Genomic DNA, 23,859 nt, shown 5'->3' on the forward strand with positions numbered 1-23,859 from the left:
CTGCCTTAATACTAAACCTATAAATATATGCACGTAGATCTGTTTCCCCACACTCTTATATAAATATATTTACAAATGTACATTCCACAGACTGCTCTTTTACACATGACAGGCCTTTTACAAAAAGGACAGTTATGTAGGGCAGTTTGGAGGAGAACTTTAAAATACAGGGTCACTATTGTCATTTGGTTATGCCATTTGAAGTTGTAAAATGATCTTAAAATTCAGTGGTGTCATACTTATTTTTATGGGAATGATAAAACAGAGTAACAATAGCTTCCTTATAGGTACTTGCCTGTACGTCTCAGCTCTCTTACAAGCTAATCTCTACATTGTAAACAGTCCTTCACTTAACATAAATGAGAGTTAACGTGCTTGATGAAAGCTCAGTAATAATTTTCTACTGATGACGTCATGGAGGGGAGTGCACTTTAGACCTCGCTGGCTTCCCTCTGGTCACAAAACAGGAGTAAGACATACCTTCACACCTGTCATTGTCCAAATTCCGACACAAACTGTGCCTCCCATAGCAGTAGACTGCTATGCTGCATTTGATAATCCATTGCTGTGGTCACACAGAACTCAGAGAAAATAGTCACAAGTAAGAGGATTTGTTAGGAGGAGTTAATAGGTCACCACAGTCAGGATGAATAAATAGTAAGGATTCAGTCATTCAATCCACAGCAACATCTCATCTAGCCAGCAGCCACATCACTCTCTAGTCCTCATGTTCTCAGCCATGTGACCCCCTGGCTTCTGCCACCACGGGCCAGGAGACCATCCTGCTGCTCTCCCTCATGCTCTCCTCATCCTGATGCCGCTCTTGTGTTCTGCTTCAATAAGCGTGGCCGCAGCTCTCAGCCTCTGCTGCTTCAGATGGAAATGTCAATCAAACATGTTGCCCTGGGGCCTCTGCTTCCAATGGTCCTTCTCTGTTTCTGCTTCAAAGAGGGCTCATCCTTATAGCCATGGGATGGTAGGATAATATTTATCAGAATATAAGGAATATAAGCTAGCCGATCTCTGCATAACCCTTTTGGCACCCATGGAGCTAAAAGCTTCTTAAAGCAAAGATGTTTTCTTACATCGAAAATGCCAAACCATGTGAGATTCAACTTCAATAATTATTGCATCAATGCTAATTCTATGATCTTCTTCCATCAGTTTCTGCACTTCAGCTATAGCTTCTTCTTTAGTCAAGGATTATGGTTGACTTAGTTTTGGCTCCCTTGAACATTTCCCAACTTTCCTTAAAACACCTGATTCATCCAATAGCTGTTGTTGTATGTGGGGCAGGTAGCATTTCTGTAAACTTGCTACAAAGCTTCAGAGATTTAGGAAGATGTTCAATTGAGTTTAGTTAAAAAATGTCAGCTCTGATCTCAAATAATTTTTCCATAACACAAAAAGTTCCCTTTTTTTCTCAAGACATCTTAATGAGACCAATTCATGTATGTAGCTGAGGGAACTCGTCTCAGCCATCCACGTTTGGTTTGGAAAAACCTTTGGATATGTGAACTGGAACCCGAGTAGCAATACTTGGCTTTATTTTCAAAGTGAGGAAATCAGACTTAAGTTAACTTATTTCTTTTAAAATCAGGTAAAATAAATGGAATTTTGAAAGACAACCAGACCACCACCAACAAAAACCTTACAAGTTAGTAAAGTAAACCAGAAAGATTGTTCAGGCCACATGTAAGTGTATTTTTAAAGCATTTAAGTTGATTTCAAGTCAGCTGGTTTTTAGCTTTGGTTGTTATTTCTTATAGAAATAAACATATGAGTAATCTAAAAGTAAATAATTTCTTATAAAAAGAAATTTCAAGAGAAAAAATAGTTCATTTGCCAAACGGAAGCTCAGGAGAGGAGAGGGTGTGAAGCATTTATTAATTCTACAATTACATTATTAATTACACATTTCAATCCTATCAAGTTTTAGAAACATGCTAATCAGCAGTAGGATTTAAAGAGTATTTTCTGATCAGAATAAAATAATATTGACTGTTTTAATAACTTGTTTTCAAACAGAGGTGTGACTATATTTAGGAGAATAGTTTAGGCTTTAAAAATAGTGTTCTCCTGTTACAACAGTTTCATCTGTACAGTCTTACTAATGTAACCTTTACCTTTTAACAGAAATCAAAGAGTTATGAGCATCATTCATAATTCATTATTGTAATAGAATTTTGAGACTCCTTGTCAACTATGTTTTAAAAGAAACAAAATACGTGAAACATTTTAAATCACTGACTGAATTTTGAACATCATTATATTTTATTTTTGTACTCCCATAAATGTTACTTAAGAACATTGACTAATGATTGTCACACGTCATGAATGATGTATATTTTGAACCTGTATACAGGTTAAAACTCTTGTTAGCTCACAGGCCATGACAAGCAGGCAGTGCACTAGTTTGGCCTACAGAGGACACTCGTTGCACAGGCCACGCAAGCCATCCATTTCCGCCGGTCTGTATATGTGATGCAAGATGGTTAGAAAGCACAGGTGGATTGCGGTCTAAAGACTTTGGAGACTTGTTTTCTAATTCTTTCATTTTAAAACTTAAATGAGGCATAATTTCTACTTTTTTGACAAATATAAGCACATGAGAGGAAATTATCATTTAAGACAAAATACAATTTTGTAGGTGCAGGAGGAGGCAGCACCCTGGGTTAGGAAGCAGTGAGTTAAGCTAGGGGCTGCTAAAGCAAAGGCTGGGGGTTTGAAGACACCAGCCGCTCCACATAAGAAAGAAGAGGTGGGCAGTTTGCTGCCGAGACTCTACAGAGCAAGTAAACTTTGTCTATAGGATTGCTATGTGTTGAAATGGACGTGATCGCTGTAGGTAGTTAACATTAAAAAAACCAAAACCGTAAAAAACAATCTTTCACTTTAAAACATATCATTTGGAAACATGTCAAAATTAACCAAATATTAAAATGATAGTCTATGCATACTTTTATTTATGCAAATAAAACAATTTGCATAGCTTTTACACATAATTTTTTTTTGTTTTGCCTTTAGGAACACAAAAAGACAGTGAGGAAAGTTTATAATATTCTTAGTCCCTTTTATAAACAATGCAACTAAAACCAGAAATCACTTGTATGTATAGCTATATCAGCTCTGAATACAGCAAGAACCCTACTTAGGAATTAAAAGTTACACCTATATTACTGCTGTTTGTTTTTCTTTTTAATATAATATACAATTACATTATAGAACATCGTGGTCCCTATAATTTAGGACAATTTTCAAAAGCAAATTCCTACTTCCATATATAAAGAAGCAAGAAATATCTCTGCAAAGTCCTCATGCAGTATGAAAAGTTCAGTCTGATTCACCTTGGTAAAGGTGAGTGACTCACTACCGCATTTGCAGGGGTTCATTTTGCATCTCAGCAGTTTTCAGACAGAAATTACATTTAGCATGGACTTACACCTGTTTGAGTTAAAAAGAAAGGTATTGAAACAACACATATTAAATTGGCAAAAGTTCATGAACTTCAAGGAAAAGGAATTGTATAAAATGTTTGTCACCTTTTTCTTTTTAATTTTCTTGAGCCTCTCCGTGATCTGATGAACATACCCCATCTTGTGCTTGATCACTGCTCGGTGGATCTTTTGTTCGGTGCATCATTTTGGGACATATAAGATCATTTCTTCCAGCTTCAATCATGTGTGCTTCCCATGATTTAATATCATTATCATAATGAATTTTATCATTCTTAGCAAGTTGAATATATACTTGCTTTTGAAACCTAGACGGATTTTTTTCATTCAGTCTTCAGCCTGCTTGTCATGAAGCATCCTTAGCATCTTGGAAGCATTCAGCCACAAAAATGTTGGAAGCTGTATGAAGTCTCGTTTGTTTTCCAAGTATTTGTTAATTTTCTTTTTTATTAATGTTTTCCTTTTGATACGTATTTGCATACTTTCTTTTTCCATAGATCTAGTCGGAGTTGGAGTTAACGGTCCTTGAATTCTGTTTATCTCTTCTTTGAATGCCTGCCAGCCAGCCTTGTAGGCATCTTTTTCTCTGAATCAGGGAGTTTCCTCCATATCTGGGCGAATTTTAAAAATCAGTTCGGAATTTTTGGCATCTGGGTTCTTAGATGTAAATATGGGTAGCTGTTCTATGGAAAATCGAAGGTATGAACTCAAAGGCTTCTTTGGATAACCACCACAGTGAATGAAAACCATGTTGCATGCACACAAAACTGAAGGGACAGCAGAGTGGACTTCCACAGCCCCCAAACAGCCCAGCGCACTTAGCACACCCCACATCCCCGCGAGAAGCGCCGTGGCATCTGTGGAAAACGCAGGGACCACATCCCAATCTCGTGGTTTCCTGGCATGATAAAACCACCACAATGATAACTTGGGCCCATGGGCGCACCTCCAGAGTTTTTCCATTATTTTGAAGTCAGAATAGTTCTCATTTATGTGTCTCATGTGTAACACACAAACCCATGTGATCAAATTTAACTCTTAGAGTTGGGTATATGATACTAACCTTCTTATTTTAAAATTTTAGGCAATACATTAAAATTATCAAGTTGATTTTGATACAATAACTTAGAGGTTGTGCTTTGCATTTAAAAAAAATGATTTAGTACAATCCTCTATAGCAGATAATATCTTTACCAGCATCACCTGGACCTGGAGTTCTTTGCCTTAAGTTTCTAAGACGTGACATTTTTACAGAAGCTGACAGCTGTATCTGTTCCCCCCATAGCAGCTGCTAGTGGGTTTGCTGTTAACCTGTAGCAAGCAGTCCAACTAAGCCCACTACACCACCAGGGCTCCGCATAATGTATCTTCAGTACTGGCGGTGTATGGTTATGCACCGGCCAGCAACCGCACGGCTGGAAGCCTGAAACCACTGGCTGCTCGGCAGGAAGGGGACTTTCTACACCGATAAAAAGTGACAGTCTTATATATATCATTTTTACTTCCTTCTTCTTCCTCTTTTTCTTTTCCTCCTACCCCACTATCATGCTTACCCACTGTTCACCTCTCAGTAATTCCTCTCAGACACTTTTCGTTTGGTCAAACATGACCAAGGACGCTATACCCTCCTCACTATCAATTTTATAACCTTTGCTGTTCCCGTGTCTGTCAGTATTGGCTAACTATTCACCTCCCCCACCTTATTCCTGCCCATGGCCTCAGAATCATCAGTTCCATCACTGTCTCCATGGGATTGCTTATCCTTCCTATCTTATATAGATATGAGCAAGCGAATGCACGCATGAGAGAGAGAGAGACCATATAAATAGTTCCAAGTCTACAAGCCTAACTGGTATCCTGACCCACAGTAGGTGAATATCTTCCTGTTAAATAGCCAGCAGGGACTGTTATTATGCCTCAACCCAATCCCCTTTGCTTTCAAGGTTCCATATCCCTGATGCGCTTACTAACAGCATGTGTACCCTTTTTAATCCTCAGTGTTTGTGTCTGAAAAGCCCGTATCTTAAAGTTCCATTGCTCTTTGTTATAACTTTAGACTTTCGGTATGGCCCCTAGTGAGTAACTCCAACCAGTTCAGGTGAGGTGCCAAAAAGACATATATAGGTATAAATATAGTGTGGTAGTTACATAATCTGGTGTCAATTTGAGACTTGAAAGGATTAAAGGTGAAGGGGTGGAGTCTAGTCTGTCATTCAAGTCATAGCCAATGAGGCCTCTGTGTGGGAAATGCCTTCTTCTGAGGATTCTGAGGAGCAAGAGCTATAAAATTGATAGTGAGGAGGGTATAGCGTTCTTGGTTATGTTTGACCAATCGATTCTGAGAACTCCTGTATTTCCTCCTTGGAGGCAGGAGACACTATCTCTCTGCTCATTCCCTGCATGACATTTCTGAGAAGACACATGGTCCTAAACAAGATGCAGCCCTGGGAGCTGGAGAAGCTATGTGGAGACTCCTGCCAGCACTGAGATGCGTACAACGTCACTGGACCCACAAGACATTCCACCCACGGGCCTGTGATTTTTCTGCATTCAGCATCATTGCATACTTTTCATGAGTCTGATACTGGACTTATGGACTTGCTCTGGGATGTTTTCTCAAATTTCAACTGCACTTGTATATAAAGGTCTTTCTTATACATATGAGTGTCCATGAATTTGTTTCTCTAGTCTACCTGGACTAACATGTAGACATATAAATATATAATTATATAACTATAGATGTATTTGTCTATATAGGTATATATGTGTGTGTGTATATACAATAAGTAAGCAGATGGACTTTGGATCTCTACTAAAATCTTACCTAAGTACAAGAACAGTCTGTTCTAATAATGTGGCACTGTGAGATACCTTCCCCACAGGGTCGCTGAAGACAAAATAGGTACATAAGCAAATGTGGTGAAGAAAGCTGATTGCCCTGCTATTAAAAAATATAGTTTCTGGGATATTAAAGGAATGAAGTTAAACATGCAACAGTCTAGCAGGGAAGCAACAAAGCCCACATGGAAGAAGCACACCAGCCTGTGTGATCATGAGGTATCAATGGAAAGAGGTATCAGAAGTTCAAAAACAAGTAACCAAAGTGCTGTAAAGGGGCATGCACGTAGTGGAGACCCAAAACCCACCTGTAAGATATTTGGCCAGTCCTTCTCAGAAGGGCCGCATAGAAAGAATGATATATCCAGGGTAAGATATAGCACTGATGAAAAACATAACTGTCTTCTAGTTCTTCAATATTTCCTCCACTTACTATTAAGGCTTCTGTTTTCCCTCAATATTGTTAAACCTATGTATGCTCATTTGTATAATTAATATCATTCAATGTTGGAATGCCAGGATGGATGACCCTTCAGAAACAGCAATGGGAGTAATGATTCCCTGAGATCCGGGAAGGGGGTGGGGTGAGAGGAGCTGATAGCAATGATCACTCTATAACCCCATTTGAGAGGAGCTAATAACAGAATTGTAGGTGAATGGATATAGTTTATGGGGTAACATATGGCTATAAGAAATATATACATATATTTATAAGTATGTAAATATATAAAATAATATTTAACAATAACAATAAGGATTCTGAATGGAAGGTTGGGGGAGGGAAGGGATAAAAGGGAGCTGATATCAAAGGGTTTAAGAAGAAAAAAAATGTTTTGGGACTCAAAAAAAAAGAAAATGTTTGAAACTGATTGTAGTAGCAATTGTATATTATGCTCAATTTATTTGAATTATGGAATGTTATAACATCCATAAAAGCTCCCAATAAAATGTTAATAAAAGAAAAAAGTTACAATCTTGAAAACACACACAGGAAATTGTACCTTGTCTCACAGGATTGCTATGAGTCAGAATGTGGCAGTGAGTTTGTTTTTCAGTATTTTCTTTTTGTTTGTTTTAACTCCTTAAAGTATCCAGTTCTTGAATTACAAAGAAAAATTGAAGATTTGTTTCAATCTTAAAGTTACTAAGAAAAAAATAATTAGTAAATGCCACATGGACCCTGAATTGAATATCAGATGAAAAATAGGACTTTATTGAACAATTGGCAAGATTTGAATAAATTGTATAACATCATAGTACTGTACCAAAAATTACCTAATTTTGGTAATTGAATTGGGGTTATGTTAAATATTCATTTCTGAAACATCTGGGCAAAGAGTACATGGGAACTCTTGTAAGAATTCTATGACTACTTTTGTACAGCATACCTCAGAAACACCACAGATTCAATTCTAGACAATCAGATTAGAGAGAGATGGGAAGAAATCGGTTGCCACATAGAGTGAGTGCACTGGAGAGATAAGTATAGGAGATCAAAATGATAAACCTGATGAATGGTTAAAACCTTGTCAGTTGATCCCCCTTTGGTGCATGTTGGGCCTGATCCGGCTTTCAATATTTTCTATTTTTTTCCCATAAGGGTTTTATCTCAGATGTATTTTGGCATTGAGAGTAAACCTCTTGAATTTTTGTTATGTTTTCCTTTTTTTTCCTAGTATATGAAACCCAGGATTGATGAACCTATGGGACAGCAAGTAGAAGACAGGTTCCTGCGAGGTGTAGTGGGGAGGGGCTAGGGTGAGCTGAGGTCAAGGAGGTAAACAAGGAGGAGAATATTTTGAAACTGATTGTGATACCAATTGTACAATACTGCTGATGTGATCCAACTATGGAAAGATATAATGTTTGTATTAGCTTCCAATAAAATAGTTTTAAAAAATGAATAAAGTGAGAATCATAGCAAAGCAAGTTATGCATATTCATACATTAAGGATTCTGGGAGGCCAGGGCTTCCATGGAAGGGGCCTTCACATTCATGGGATGGAGATGTGCCCCACTCATATTCTCCTAAGTAAAACTTATTCCCCATGATGTCCCCCATAATAATGACAATTTTAAGATGCAATTTGCAAGCACATGGCTGCTACTCCATACACTTGAAGATTAATGGCTTAAAGGCGATCTGCCTCAGATATACGATATATATCTACTGTAGTGAGTCTATTGAGTGTCTGTTAGCATTATGACAAAGTTTGAAAAATTGTGAAATTGACCAAAATGTGACAGCAAAACAGGAAGGGAGCACATATTATTGGGAAAATGGCATCAATCGTCACTCAATGAAGGACTCTCATGAACCTTCAATTTTTAATTTAAGAAAATGCATTACATTTGCGAAGTGCAATAAAGTATGTATGTATACTGTGCAGGAGCCCTGCTGGCACAATAGTAAAGTACTGAGCTGCTCACCCAAAGGTCTAAAGTTCAAACCCGCCAGTCACTCCATAGGAGACAGATGTGGCAGTCTACTTCTGTAAAGATTGTAGTCTGGCAACCCTATGCAGTAGTTCTACTCTCTCCTATTGGGTCACTAAAAACCAGAAATGACAATTGATTTATGCATTGTACACTTGTAGGGTAAATTAAGGAGTTAAGAAATTAGTACCATTCCTTCTTAAGTGTTATTTGAAAATAATATGAAATGAAATATTTGCAGGATAAGCACCTGAGAAACCTTAATAGTAAGTGGAGGAAAAAATTTCCTTGGTTAACCTCCAAACATTGTACTAACAATACTTTAAGACCAACATTTGTATGTTGCATTTGGTACTTACCTCATCAAATGTAAAATCCTCTAAATCTATTTCTTCATATTCTTCAGAATCTTCATTCTTAATAGCTTCTAGAGCTGTTGTCAGTTTTTTTCGTAAAAGAAAGCCCTTCCAAACTGCCTAAAATAAAAATTAAAAGCATATTATACAAGGTTATAGATCAAACCCTCAACCAGATTCTCTGTTTTCCCATCAGCAAGATAAAACATCTTAGATCTTAGTTTAATGGCTCAATAATCTGTTATTTGAACTTTATGTGACACTTAACTGCAAGATAAATTAAATGACTGCTTGTGTCTAGAGTTCTGAATCTCAAGAGACATTCTTCTTGGCAGAAAATAATCTTTAAAACTCCCTCAACTGCACAAGTAGGTCAACCAATTAATTATCTGGCAATTCCTCCTGGACCCACTCAAAACCAAGAAGAAAAGATACAAAGGAAAACCAAGTTTTAAAAAATTTAAGTGATGATGTGAAAAATTCCCGCAACGCACATTCTGGAAAACTTTACCAGGAGATCTGAATAGCAAAATAAGTGCTAGTATTCTGGTTCACAATAATTAATTAATTTACATTAAAATAAACTAAGCAAAAAACAATAAAATTTGGAAACACGGAGACTCCTCAGCAATCGTGGAGTGGGGATGCTTCCCTAGTTATGGCTATAAGTACAATATAGCTTTAACCAATTGAACGTGATTATATACTGCTAAGACATGATCATCAGAATATATTTTAAAGTATATAATACAAAGATGAAATAAAATTGCAAGCTACAATTTATCTATTAAAGATGGTATAAGAATAAGTAACACAAAAATAACATGTGGTTGTGGCTATGTGCTGGTTATGAGGTTAAAACTCATAGTGATGCTATGCACATCACAACAAAACACAACAAGGTCCTGTACTATACATATTTAAATAAATACATATACATATATGTGGGAAACAACTGGGAAGAGCGTGTATGTAGGCAAACTCTCAATATTCATACATTAAGGATTCTGGGAGGCCAGGGCTTCCATGGAAGGGGCCTTCACATTCATGGGATGGAGATGTGCCCCACTCATATTCTCCTAAGTAAAACTTATTCCCCATGATGTCCCCCATAATAATGACAATTTTAAGATGCAATTTGTAAGCACATGGCTGCTACTCCATACACTTGAAGATTAATAGCTTAAAGGCTATCTGCCTCAAAGTTATCCACCATCAAAAACAATCAGACCCTATGGTCTGTCCCACCCTCAGTAAGGCCCACTCCCTTCTGAGAAGGATCATTGATTGTTGCCCTGGAGAAGAGCTCAGTCACTTAAGGTCAAGCCAACTCAGAAGATCAAGGTTAGGCTGCCATCTTTCCTCCAGAGCCCACCCATTTTGATATGTATGTCCCTAGTACAAACACTTCCGAATGGGCATATACCTCTAATTTGTCCCCATCCTGTTACATGTATGCCTATTGTACAACCCCTCCCTGTTATATATGTGCTTACCATGGGCTGTGTGCCCAAGATAATACAAACTCATGAGATTACATTACTCTCTCTGCTTGGACCTGACTCCTGAAGTCATAACAGAAGGTGATCCCTTGTGTGCTTTATCTTCTCTGATGTCTCTCTAAGTGACCCCTCTATTGCACAACCATGCCTTGGACCCTATCGGCTGTAGGGAGGCTGGTCCCTGACACATATATACGTCTATACTTAATTTTTAAATGGAAGCATATACCATAAAGATAGTATTCAAGCGCTATACAGAGAGGTAGAAATCAGGTTGGAATACACAGGCATAAAAACCAACTTTATAAGAATATATTTGATATTGGATTTGATTTGATTTGATGTTGGAAACATGCTTATGCTTAAGATAACTATAACATTAAATATAAAATGAAAAATAAATCCCTAAAATTATATATAAAATAATTATTTATATATAATCATATATATATAATCACACACACACACACACACACATATATATATATATATTTTTTTTTTTTACAAGCACAAACACACAGTTCTTCAAAGAGAAGAGCAAAAGGATTGACTCACTGTGGCTTGGAAGAAATTAAGCCCAATGCCTCAGGTGAAGGATTTCTCTAAAGTCCTAAACTATAATACATAGGGTGTGTTTACAATGTGATAAGAATTCAAGTTGTATTAATTTCTATTAAACTTATCAAAAATAAGATTACACATGTGTTATTAATTTCAAGGTTCTCTTTCTAATTTATATATCTGTAGAGGTCATAAATTTTCTCCAAGTAATCCACCCAAAATTCACTAATCGTTCTTTCCTGATTTGAAATCAATTTTCTGGAAAGATAACTCGATATCCATTAGTATATCTGCTATCATTTTTTCGTCCTCCAACTACCGTAAGGTTCTACTCCTGTTGTTAGGTGGCATTGGCTCGGTTCTGACTTATCTCGACCACAGGTACAACAGAAGGAAACACTGCCCCGTCCCGAGACACTCTCAAAATTGTGCTGTTTGAGCTCATGAGTACAACCACTGTATAAGTACATCTCTTCTAGGGCCTTTCTCCTTTTGGTTACCCCTCAACTTTACCAAGCATGATGTTCTCCTACAGGGACTGGTCTCTCCTGATAAGATGTCCAAATATGTAAGACAAAGTCTCATCATCTTTACCTCTAAGGAGCACTCTAGCAATACTTGAGATGAAGTTTCAGCATTCTTGCCTCTAAGAAGCATTCTGGCTATACTTCTTCTAAGAAAGATATGTTTTTTCTTTTGGCAGTGCATGATACTTTCAATAGGCATTGCCAACACCATATTCTAAATGCATTTCTTCTTCTTAAGTCTTCTGTATTCACTGTCCAAATTTCACATGCATATGAGGTAATCTGAAATATCATGGCCTAAGTCAGGCACACTTTATTCAAGGTAACATCCTTGCTTTCCAACTATTCAAAGAGGTCTTGTGGAGCAGATATACCCAAGACAATATCATTTGATCTTTAGATTGCTGCTTCCATGAACATTTATTGTGGATCTAAGGGAAAAAAATCCTTGACAACTTCAATCTTTTCTTTGTTTACATGATGTAACCTATTGGCTCCATTGGAGGATTTGGTTTTCTTTACATTGAGTTGTAATGAACATAGAAGGTTGAAATCTTTTATTTTCATCATCAAGTGATTCAAGTCCCTGTCATTAGCATACAACATGTTAATATTACATATTAAGAAGGAAACCCGATCAATAGAACTATTATTCAACTATTAAAGCTAGTGATGAAGAAATTGAAGAATTCTATCAATGTTTTTAGCCTAAAATTGATCTAATATGCCAACAGAATGCATTGAAAATTACTGGTGCTTAGAATGCAAAATTGAACAACAGCTTAAAATTAAGATCTTGGTTATAGAAAGTAAGAATGAGATGCAATATAGAATTTTGCAAGATGAACAACTCCTTCATAACAAATACCTTTATTCCAAGATATTCCAATAACACTATATACATGGACTTCTCCAGATGGAATACAAAGTGTGGTAGTTACATAATCTGTTGTCAATTTGGGAGGATTAAGAGTGAAGGGGTGGAGTCTAGCCTGTCAATCAGGTCACAGCTTGATGACCTCATTTGGAGGCACTAAGGAGATAAATAACTTGCTGGAGGTGGGACACACACACACTCCCTGAGAGACATTCTTGTTAACAAGCCACATGTAGACAAGCTGATGGCAGCCACAGCCTTGGAGCTGGAGAAGCCACATGAAGACCCCTGCTTACAACGCCAGTGGATCCACAAGACTTTCTACTCACTGGCCGGTGATCATCCTGCATTTGGCATTATTGCAAGTGTTTTATGAGTCTGAAGAGGACTTTATAGATTGGTATCGGACATATGGGCTAATATTGGACTTATGGACTTGATCTGGATTGGGCTGGGATGTTTTCTCAATATTCAATTGCTCTTGCATATAAAACTCTTTCTTATACACATGAGTGTCTATGAATTTGTTTCTCTAGTCAACGCAGACTAACACACAAAGCAATCAAATTGACTACATCTGTGGGAAGAAAGGATGGAGAAGCTCAATATCAAAGGGTAAAACCAAGATAGGGCCTGGCAGATGACCAATGTTCATATGTAAGTATAGGTTGATGCTTAACACGGTAAAACAAGACTACCCTGTTTCCCCGAAAGCAAGACATCCCTCCAAAATAAGACCTACTTACAGTTTTGCCTCTGGCTGAAAAATAAGGCATTCTCCCCACCAAAATAAGACCTCCCCGAAAATAAGGCCCCCCAAAGCTACCTTAACTCTGGGCTCTGGACTGTAGCGGTGGGTGCCGCCACGCAGCTCACTGTTGGCCGCAGTGCAGCTGGAGCAGACAGGAAGTGTGAGGTCTCCTTTAGTAAAACAATAAATGTGTACCGTATTCTTCTTCATGGAAAAATAAGACATCCCCTGAAAATAAGACCGAGTGCATCTTTGGGAGCAAACATTAATATAAGACACTGTCTTATTTTTGGGGAAACAGGGTTTCACAGCCAAAATATGACCTTGAGGATATCCCACATGAATTTCAAGAACATATTTGACATATTTAACACTAAAAACAAAAGACCTGATGAGCTGTGGGAGGGCATCAAGAACATCATCCATGAAGACAACCAAGGGTTATTAAAAGGCAAGAAGAAAGGAAAGATCAAAGTGGATGTCAGAAGCAAATCTGAAACTTGCTCTTAATCATAGAGTAGGGCAAATCAAAGAAATGAGGAAGTCAAATAATGAACAGAAAATTGAAAAGAGCAGTTGGAGAGGACGAAGTAAAATATAACAAAATATGCAATGACCTAGAGATATAAAACAACAACAACAAAAAAGAACACGCTCAATATATCTTAAACAGAAAGAACTCAAGAGAAAAATTCTAGCCTTGAATTGTACAGAAAGCATCAGCTAAAAACAGGGCTCCAGGCTTTGATGGATTATCAATTGCAATGTTTCAATAAGCTGGATGTACTTAGCAGTATGCTAGGAAATTTGGAAGACAGCTACAAAGCCAACTGACTGGAAGAGATCCATATTTGTACTCATTCCAAAGAATGGTAACACAGCTGTTTTTTTACAGAAATTTCATTCATATCATATGCAAATAAAACTTGCTGAAGATCATAAAAAAAGATTGCAGCGTACACTGACAGGAAGCAAGCAGAGGTTCAGTCTGGATTCAGAAGAGGACATGGAACAAGGGATATTTCTCCCAAGGATGACGAAGTGGCCTACGGTTCATATTCTATGCCAGCTGTTTTAAAATTTAGATGATTATAAAGAAAAAATTAAATTGTGTTGCCTTCAATGATTGTATGTAGTATGATGATAAATAAATTTTTTCTACCTTGAAAGAAAAGCTGAATTATTCCTACTTTTTGTTATGGACATAAAAAGGACAATTTTGAATCTCACCCAAAGGCCATATAATAGAGTCATCAGTCACTGAACCAAAATGTTTCCTACTGAATGAACCTCTTTATTTAGAAAATAAAAGTAAAAGTTGGATAGTCATTTAACATTAGTGCAATTATGCTAGGAGGTAGGTTGGACCAAAACTCATATACATTAATTAAGTAGCAAAATAACATTTTTAGATAGTAACTGGCATTTGTTTATTTTCCTCAGTTTCCTTGTCCACTGCCTTCTTTCTATTTTCACCACCACTAAGGAAACAGGAACAACTTTCTCTGCACACTGCTTTTAAGAAGATGTATCCATATAAATTCATTCACTGTATTAATTTCCATTATAGCAAAGTTAGTTCTCTTGAATACTGTAGTTTCAATAGTAAGAAAGTAGAACTTTTCTTCAAAATAATAATTTTTTAAAAGGCCTTGGATTGTTGGTTGTTCTAAATTTCTTTTCTTTTTTTTTAAATTGTTTTATTCGGGGTTCATACAACTCTTATCACAATCCATACATACATCAATTGTGTAAAGCACATTTGTACATCCATTGCCATCATCAGTCTCAAAACATTTGCTCTCCACTTAAGCCCCCCGCATTAGGTCCTCATTTTTCCCCTCCCTCCCCACTCCCCACTCCCTCATGAACCCTTGAAAATTTATAAATTATTATTTTGTCATATCTTGCCTTGTCCTTGACGTCTCCCTTCACCCACTTTTCTGTTGTCCACCCCCCAGGGAGGAGGTCACATATAGATTCTTGTAATCGGTTTCCACTTTCCAACCCACCCTCCCTCCACCCTCCCAGTATCGCCACTCATACCACTGGCTTGAAGGGATCATCGGCCCTGGACTCCCTGCATTTCCAGTTCCTATCTGTACCAGTGTACATCCTCTGGTCTAGCCAGATTTGTAAGGTAGAATTCGGATCATGATAGTAGGGGAGGAGGAAACATTTAGGAACCAGAAGAAAGTTGTATGTTTCATCATTGCTACATCACACCCTGACTGGCTTGTCTCCTCCCCAAGACCCTTCTGTAAGGGGATGACCAGTGGCCTACAAATGGGCTTTGGGTCTCCACTCCGCACTCCCCACCTCATTCACTATGCACTAATATTATCAACCTTCAAAATATATTCTGGAATGTGATATTCCTTTTCATCTTTACTGTACTACCTTGGTCATGGCATCATCAACTCTTGTCTGGACACATCAAACCAAGATCCATCATATACTGGTTTTGCTACTCCTACTTTTGCTTTCTCTTAGTCTCAACTCTATAGAGAAGCAAAATCAGTAACAGATCAATAGACAGACAGTTGATAGATTATAGATAGCTCGATAGATAAAACCTTATAGAAATTTTTTATTAATGCAGTGGCTCATAATATGATTCCAGTCTGTGTGTCTAATGTTAAGCTAAAGGATTTTCCAACATGTGTAGCTACTGGAGCTGATGAACCAGGAAGCAGGATATGAACAAGGAAGACAAAGCAGGGAGACCATGGCTGGTAGATGCAGAGGCTAATGAGTCCAAGATTGGCAAGTCAGATATTTGGCTCTTATGGTTCCCAGAATCATAAGGTGATAGGGGAATTGGTTCAAGTCCCAACAAATGGATATTGCTGAGCAAGTAGCAGGATCCAGACCAGCAAGAAGTGAGGAAGTTCTCCACAGCATCTACTTATCTATAGGAGGAAGGTCACATATCAGAGGCTGTGAACTGCGTAAAAGGTTTGTGATCCATGCTATTCTTCCCACAACTGCTTGATTGCTCACAGTAGATCCCATCATAGAGTTATTTACATTATGCTAGGTCACATTATGAGGAGGCCTTAACTACGAAGAATTTCAGCCATTTTGTCACAAAATCTATCACACTCTCGTACAGTCTAACAACATAAATAAATATTATCATGTCAGTACATGTTCCCATTCCTCCAATAGTGTGATAATTAAAGTTCTGTGCCAATTTGGCTGGACCAGGATTCTTAGTGGCGTGGCAATTAACACCTAGTGATCCCCATGACCTTACCAAACATAATACAATAATTGCATCAGGTGTCAGCCTTCGTTCAATTTAAAGGAAGCTTCCTCAGGGATGTGGCCTCCTTCCAATATAAAGAGGCTGTGGAAATGCTTATTCTGGTTTTGCTAGATCTGGATCTTGCATCTAGCTCAGCTCATAAATCTCCAGTTGTCTGGATCTGATCCACTGGTTTTCCATATTGCTTGCCTATCCTGGGAGTCATCAGAATTATGCCATTTTACCTGCCAACCTTAAAAGCCTTGGAATCTGTAGCCACAGATTCATTCATCTATGCAGCCACAAGCCAGAGTTCTTTCTGCATATCTTGGATGAGTCAGCACTCAGTTACACAAGTTAGAAGATACTTTCAGCTTAACATCTGACCTATGAATTTGGAATCTGCTTGGGTTGAGACTAGCCTGCTTTTACAACTGGGTAAGCCATGTTCTTGATATTTATTCCTTTCTCATTCTCCCTCTTGCTTGCTCATACATGTGCTCTCTCACTGTGTGTCTACGTAAGTGTAAGCTGTTGTTGTGGTTATGCACCATCAAGTTACTGGCTTGGCTTCTCTAGAGAACTCAGGCTAAGACAAATGGCCTCCCATGTTTTTTCCCCTTTGGTTTTAGTGAATATAATGCTATTTTCTTAAAACCTTTTCAATAGCTTTAGTAAAAGCTAAAGTATTTACCATAACCTGTAATTTATAAATCATATTCTTCTCCCCCTCATCCAGGCACACCTACCTCCTAGGCTCCCTAAACACTGTAGTTAGGCTCCAGCATCTGGGTTTGGAATATAATACTTGCTTTGCCTAAAATAATGGTTCCCCAGATAGCCAATGGATTAAGCTATCACTGCACAAGACCTTATTTAATCTTCCATATCTATCTGCCTTATTTTTTTAGTGTTGCTGTAACAAAAATAACACAAGTGAGTGGATTTAAAGCATTGACATAAGTTTTATCAAAGGTTATGAGTCTAGTATCCAAATTGAGGCCATCAGCATCTCCCAGAGAAGCTTGAAGCTTGTTGGTAGCACTGATATTTCTTTGTGGAATCTATCTTCCCCAGTATATATATCCTTCTGTGTCTAGTGGGCGCTTTCAAAACTCAAAAGTAACTAGATATAATATGTATCCTACACTAATATGATCTCATTAACCTAAAAAATACTCTCCCCTAAAATAATTCCATTCACAGGTTAATATTCCCACACATAGTTTTGGAGGAAAGAATTCTGTCCATAACATTACCTATATAAAATGATGGATTTCCTTCTAAAACGCACATCTCACCTTTTCCGGTTTATTTTCCTGCACTATTTATCATCATTTAAAGTATTTACCTTCAAATAAATACATAGCTTTGACAAAAAAGATTCCATTTGGGGGAGTACTCCCTTGGATACTTGCTTCCTCCACTAGACTTAAAAATCTGTGAGGGCAGGGATATTGACAGTTATGTTTCCTGTGCCTAGAACAATGCCTGGAAAACGTATACAATAAAAAATGTTAATAAATCAATGAAAGAATTAATGTGATCAGATTGATCTTTATTTCAAAATCTGGTCCTGTGAAGATTCAGTCAAGGTTTTTAACTTCTTCTAATAATTACTGCCTTGTAGTTATTTAATATAATGGATATTTGAAAAAATTGACAATATTTTTTATATATTTTGAAATGTGTTCTTAGGTGTCACTGTAGACCAATGTTAATCAAAACGTTTCAAGTTCCTTCAGCTAGGGTAAATAAAGTGGATATTTAGCAATTTAGCTCAAATAATTTTTTTCTCTTAAGTTCCTATTATCACCAAATTATCCAGTTCAATAGGGTTATTTTCATTTAAAGGACAGAATGATATTAAAGCCTCAATTTCTAAAGTTGTGTTCTTTTAAGTTTCAGATACTCTTCACAGGATTTATAGATGTGGTTTTCAAAATTCTATATTTTACAATTTTTTATTAAATAATAAATAATTCAAAAGACAAAGGCATTAGGAACTGAAACCTCCCTGTTTTTATAATGGGTTGGGTAATCACAGAGTGTTTATGGAAAATACCAAAGAATATTGAGAATCTATGTTCATATTTTTCAATCTCATTGGCTTCCTATCCTTTGCTATGTAATTTACATTGCTTTTCATTACATTGAGTATATTTTCCACCTCATTATTGAGCTAGGCAAGTGACTAGCTTTGGTTAATCAAATGGTAGCAGACGCGATACATATGAATATAGTTTTAAATATGATTTTGTGGATCTGCTTGGCCCTTAGCCATGATTCAATTTTGGTATTTCTCTTTCAGCCTACACAATAAATGGAAGCACAGGCCGCACACAGTCAATCTATAATTTACATGCCATATGAGTCAGAAATGAACCTGAGTGATAATGTTTAAACACTTGGTTACTAACCAAAAGGTCTGTGGTTTGAATCCACTAGCCACTGCAAAAGAGACAAATGTGACAGTCTGCTCCCACAAAGCCTTCACACTCTTTGGAGAAGTTCTGTTCTGCCATACAGAACCAACGGGAGTCCGAAACCACGGGACAGCAATGGCTTTTATGAGTCAGAAGTAAATCCTTAAATCTGTAAGTCGCTGCTTGCTTTGGGGGGTTGTTTGCTCACCAGAATAACTCAGTGAAAGTGGAGTAATGTACTGTTATCAGAAAGCTGAGACCAACCTGAATAAGAATAGCAGCCTTCTCCCTTTGTTCTTGGATATTGAACATATGTTCTGTTTGTCCTTCCTTTACATTCTGGTTCTTGATGTGGGAATTTGGCTGGGATTTCATGGGTTCTGTTTCAGCAGTATGTAGTTTCGTAGAAAAATGTTTGCGCACAATGTAACCCCGCCAGTAAGCCTGGATTATTATAGTTGCCATACTATTAAGAGAAGAAAATATTAACAGTTTTAGTATCTTTATAACCAAGAAAACAAATCAAACAAACAAATCAAACTTACTGCCACTGAGTCCATTTCAATTCGTGTTGTTGTTATTAGGTGCTGTTGGGTTGGTGGCGACTCACAGCGACCCTATCAACAACAGACCAAAACGCCGCCTGCTCCTGCAAACCTATGCATGGTTTCTGCGACTGTCAATCTCTATGGGTTCAGATAGGCTCATCGTTCTGCCATGGAGCAGCTAGTGTGCTTGAATCATCTATTTTGTGGTTAGCAGCCTGTCTAGTTCAGAGCACCACCAGCTTCTCCTTATAAATATACATCAAAATATGGACCACATAAAGTACATTAAAAATAAGACTAATCCTTTCATTTAACTGTAGTCATAGAAATACAAATAGTATAGAAACCTTCATGCCTGACAGAAACGAGCCAGTGGCAGGTAAGGAATATGGGTTACTGAAGTTTTGCTTGTTTCAAGGAAGGCAACATCACACAGTATTTGTCTGATATTTAGTATGTTGAGCTAATAGATTAGGGCAGCGGGAAGAATGATGCAAAAGAGAAGGGACAAATATATGAGTCCATCTTGAGTCAGCAAGAGCGGATAAGATCATTTATGTTGTGGAGAAGTTAATCCTGCACCATCCTCACAATCGTTTCTATGCTTGACCCTATTGATGCATCCACTGGGTCAATCCATCTCCTAGAGGGTCTTTCTCTTTTTGACTGCCCCTTTACTTTACCAGATATGATGTCCTTCTCCTGGGGCTGGCCTTTTCTGACCACAAGTGTAAAGTATGTAAGATGAAGTTTTGTCACAAGTTTAGACCACAAGTCTAAAGTACATAAGATGAAGTTTTGTCATCCTTGCTTCTAAGGAGTACTTTGGCTTTGCTTCTTCCAATAAAGATCTGTTTGTCCCTGGCATTCCATGATGCTCACCTTCCCAACATGATCACTGATGACAAAGCGGGTGCATAATCAAACGTGGTGAAGAAAGCTGATGGTGACCGGCTATTAAAAGATAGAGCATCTGGGGTCTTAAAGGCTTGAAGATAAACAAGAGGCCATCTAGCCCAGAAGCAACAAAGCCCACATGGAAGAAGCACACCAGCTTGTGTGATCACGAGGTGTCGACAGGATCAGGTATCAGGCATCAAAGAACAAAAAATCTTATCATTGTGAATGAAGGGGAGTGGGGACTGGAGACCCAAAGCCATCTGTAGGCAAGTGGACATCCCCTTACAGAAGGGTCGCAGGGAGCAGATGAGCCAGTCAGGGTGCTATATAGCAAGAATGAAACATACAACTTTCCTGCAGTTTTCTAATGCTTCCTACCCCTCCCTCTGTCATGATTCCAATTCTACCTTACAAATCTGGCTAGACCAGAGGATGTACACTGGTACGGATCAGAGCTGGAAACACATGGTATCCAGGACAGATAAATCCCTCAGGACCAATAATGAGAATAAAGATACCAGGAGGGGAAGAGGAAGGTGGGGATGGAGGGGGGGACCAATCACAATGATCTACATATACGCCCCCAGGGAAACAGAAAAATGGATGAAGGGAGATGTTGGATAGTGTGAGATATGAAAAAATAATAATTTATAAATTATCAAGTGTTCATGAGGGAGTGTGTGAGGGAGGGAAGGGGAAAATGAGGAGCTGCTGATACCAAGGGCTCAAGTAGAAAGCAAATGTTTTGAGAATGACGATGGCAACAAATGTACAAGTATGCTTGACACAATGGATTGTGATGAGTTGTGCGAGCCCCCAATAAAATGATTTTAAAAAAATCTCTTTGTCCTTTTAGCAGTCCATAGTACTTTCAATATTCTTTACCAGCACCACAATTCAAGTGCATCCCTTCTTCTTCAGTCTTCCGTCTTCAATGTCCGACTTTCACACGCATAGGAGGCAAGGGAAAATGCCATGGTTCCGTTAGGTGCACCTCAGTCCTCCAGGTAACATCTCTGCTTTTCAATCTCTAAAGATGGTTTGTGTGGCAGATTTACCTAACGTAACTGTCATTTGATCTCTTGACTGCTGCTTCCATGAGCATTGATTGTAGACCCAAGCAAGACAAAATCTTTGACAATTTCAATCTTTTCTCTGTTTATTGTGATGCCACCTATTGGTCCAGTTGTGAGAATTTTAGTCTTCTTTACAACGAGTTGCAACCTATACTGCAGGCTGCAATCCTGGTCATCACGAGCGAGTGTTTCCAGTCCTACTCACGGCCTAGAAAACCCTATGGGGTAGTTCTATTCTGCCACACAGAGTTCTAGACAAAATTAACTTACCAGCACCTAACAACTACAGTAATCCAGGAACAAAGTATAGTCAATGTACAAACGATTCTGTCATTATTTCTTTCCACATCTCTACGCTTGATTTCAAAGGTGCATGGAGGACATGTGATTATTCACTGGAATACCCAACTTCCTCAGAGGCCCTTTGGAAGTTTTCATTAGTTTTATATTACTAAGGCTGATATTTTTCTTTTTGGTTCATCCTCTTTGAATTTAAGGCAAAGTGAAATTAAGTGATAATTTTTTTCTAGATCTTATCACCTACTTTTTCACGCCTAATGTAGTAATCTATGTGGGGTTATTAAAAAAAAAACACTTTTATATTACAATTGTGTTTCAATACGGTTTTTATTATTATCATCAATATGTTGTCATCACCATTTTATATAAAGCCAGATTAAGTCTTCAATCTATTTTCTTATAAATAGAACAGAAGTTAATGACTAAATCTTCTGGCCCAAAATAAATTTGTACTTATAATACATGAGAAAAGTTCCAACAAATCACTTCCTTCTCATAGTGTAAACACAACTTGGTAAATTTTACTGTGAATTTAATTAATATTCAAACATTTAATAATCATCCATTCCTTCTTTCATGTATAGAACAAATTTGGTGAATTTTAAAGCTCCATAATTGGCTCTAGGACCCATGGGGGCATTGTAGGCTATGGACTGGGCTGCTAATCACAAGGTCAGCAGTTTGAAACCATCAGGTGTTCTGAGGGAGAAAGATGTGTCTATCTACTTCAGTCAACACTCACAGCCTCAGAAACCCACAGGGGACAATGCTGTTCTGTCCAAGGGTCACTGTGAGTTCAAATCAACCCAAGGACAGTGAGGGTTTTGTTCATTTGTTTTGTTTTTTAAAATATATAATAGATGCTTTAAGGAACCCTGGGGGTGATCTTGGGCTAACTTTGGACCACAAGCTCTGCAGTATAAACCCACTACTGATCAGTGGGAGAAGGATGAGCCTGTCTACTTGTACAAAGACTTACGGAGACTCAGAAACCTATAAGGTTTTTTATGAGACAGAATCGACTCAATGACAGTAATTTTTTCTTTTGTTTTATTCTTAATAACAGGTACTATAAATATGGAAACACACTTGCAATGTATAGCTACAATAAAATGGAAGACTATCAAGAATGAAAGCTACATCTACTTTGAAAACAGCATCTTAATTTTTTTCTCTAGAGATACATACAAGTTTCACTGACTAATTGTGCATTTATTCTAAAGGTGCCTTGTCATTTACTTCCAATTTCGTACTCATCTATCTCCCAAATCGAGTGCTGGTGTCACACATCAGGCACCCAACCACTAGCGCTAAGGTTCAAACCCGTTAGCTTGTCTCCCACAAAAAAATGAATCTTTCTGAGCAGAAATTTAAAGAGGCAGTTCTACTTGCTCTTATAGGGTCAATATGAGTTGGAATTGATTTCATTGCAGTGAGCTTAAATTTTTTATTGATGTCCCCAAAAGAGTCCTGCTAGTGTTATAAAATAAGTAAAATAAGGTTAGTGGTTCAAATCCACCAATCACTCCACAGGAGAAAGATGAATATAGACAGATTCATCTGCTTTAGTGACAATTTACAGTCTCAGAAACCTTTTACAGGATTACTATAAGTGAGATTTGACTCTTTGGAAGTGGAAGATCTATTAAAATTTTCAAGAGGATAAACAAGAAGGCAAAAGTAAATGACACACGTGTTCCTAGGTGACCAATAGGGACGTTGCTTCCATTGCAAAAGGAAGCGTGCGAAGAAGCTGACTTTCGGGCTTACTAAACGCAAGGTGTTTTCTGTGTGGGCAAAGCCAGCGTCTATAATCCTGCTCCTCCTCCTCCTCATCTTTTGTTCTTTAGCAAAAATGTTACCGGTGAAATGCACTAAGCATAACAGCATATGTAAATCATGCTTAGGAAACTCCTACACAACAAAAAGGGAAACTTCCTGAATCACTGAAGACTGGAATTCAGCAAGTGGAGTATACATTTTATTTTGCCTTTAACTTTTAAGTTTTCAGTTTTTTTATCCTTATTTCTTAACATGATTTAGGTATTTTACTTTT

General features: G+C 37.7%; 1 protein-coding gene across 1 annotated transcript in view; it reads right to left on the minus strand.

Annotated features, from left to right (window-relative positions):
* Positions 1–23,859, minus strand: part of LRRIQ1 (leucine rich repeats and IQ motif containing 1) — a 232,578-nt gene that overhangs the window by 139,746 nt on the left and 68,973 nt on the right. Inside the window, exons 11-12 of the mRNA XM_045288642.1 lie at positions 19,244–19,445; positions 9,089–9,205 (exon numbers count right to left, since the gene is read on the minus strand). Of these exons, the coding sequence (XP_045144577.1) occupies positions 9,089–9,205; positions 19,244–19,445 (319 nt within the window). The remainder of the gene's footprint in view (positions 1–9,088; positions 9,206–19,243; positions 19,446–23,859) is intronic.

Source organism: Echinops telfairi, unplaced genomic scaffold (genome assembly GCF_000313985.2).
Source record: "Echinops telfairi isolate 266 unplaced genomic scaffold, ASM31398v2 ScPeMD7_2;HRSCAF=8, whole genome shotgun sequence".
In the NCBI taxonomy this organism is placed as follows: Eukaryota; Metazoa; Chordata; class Mammalia; order Afrosoricida; family Tenrecidae; genus Echinops; species Echinops telfairi.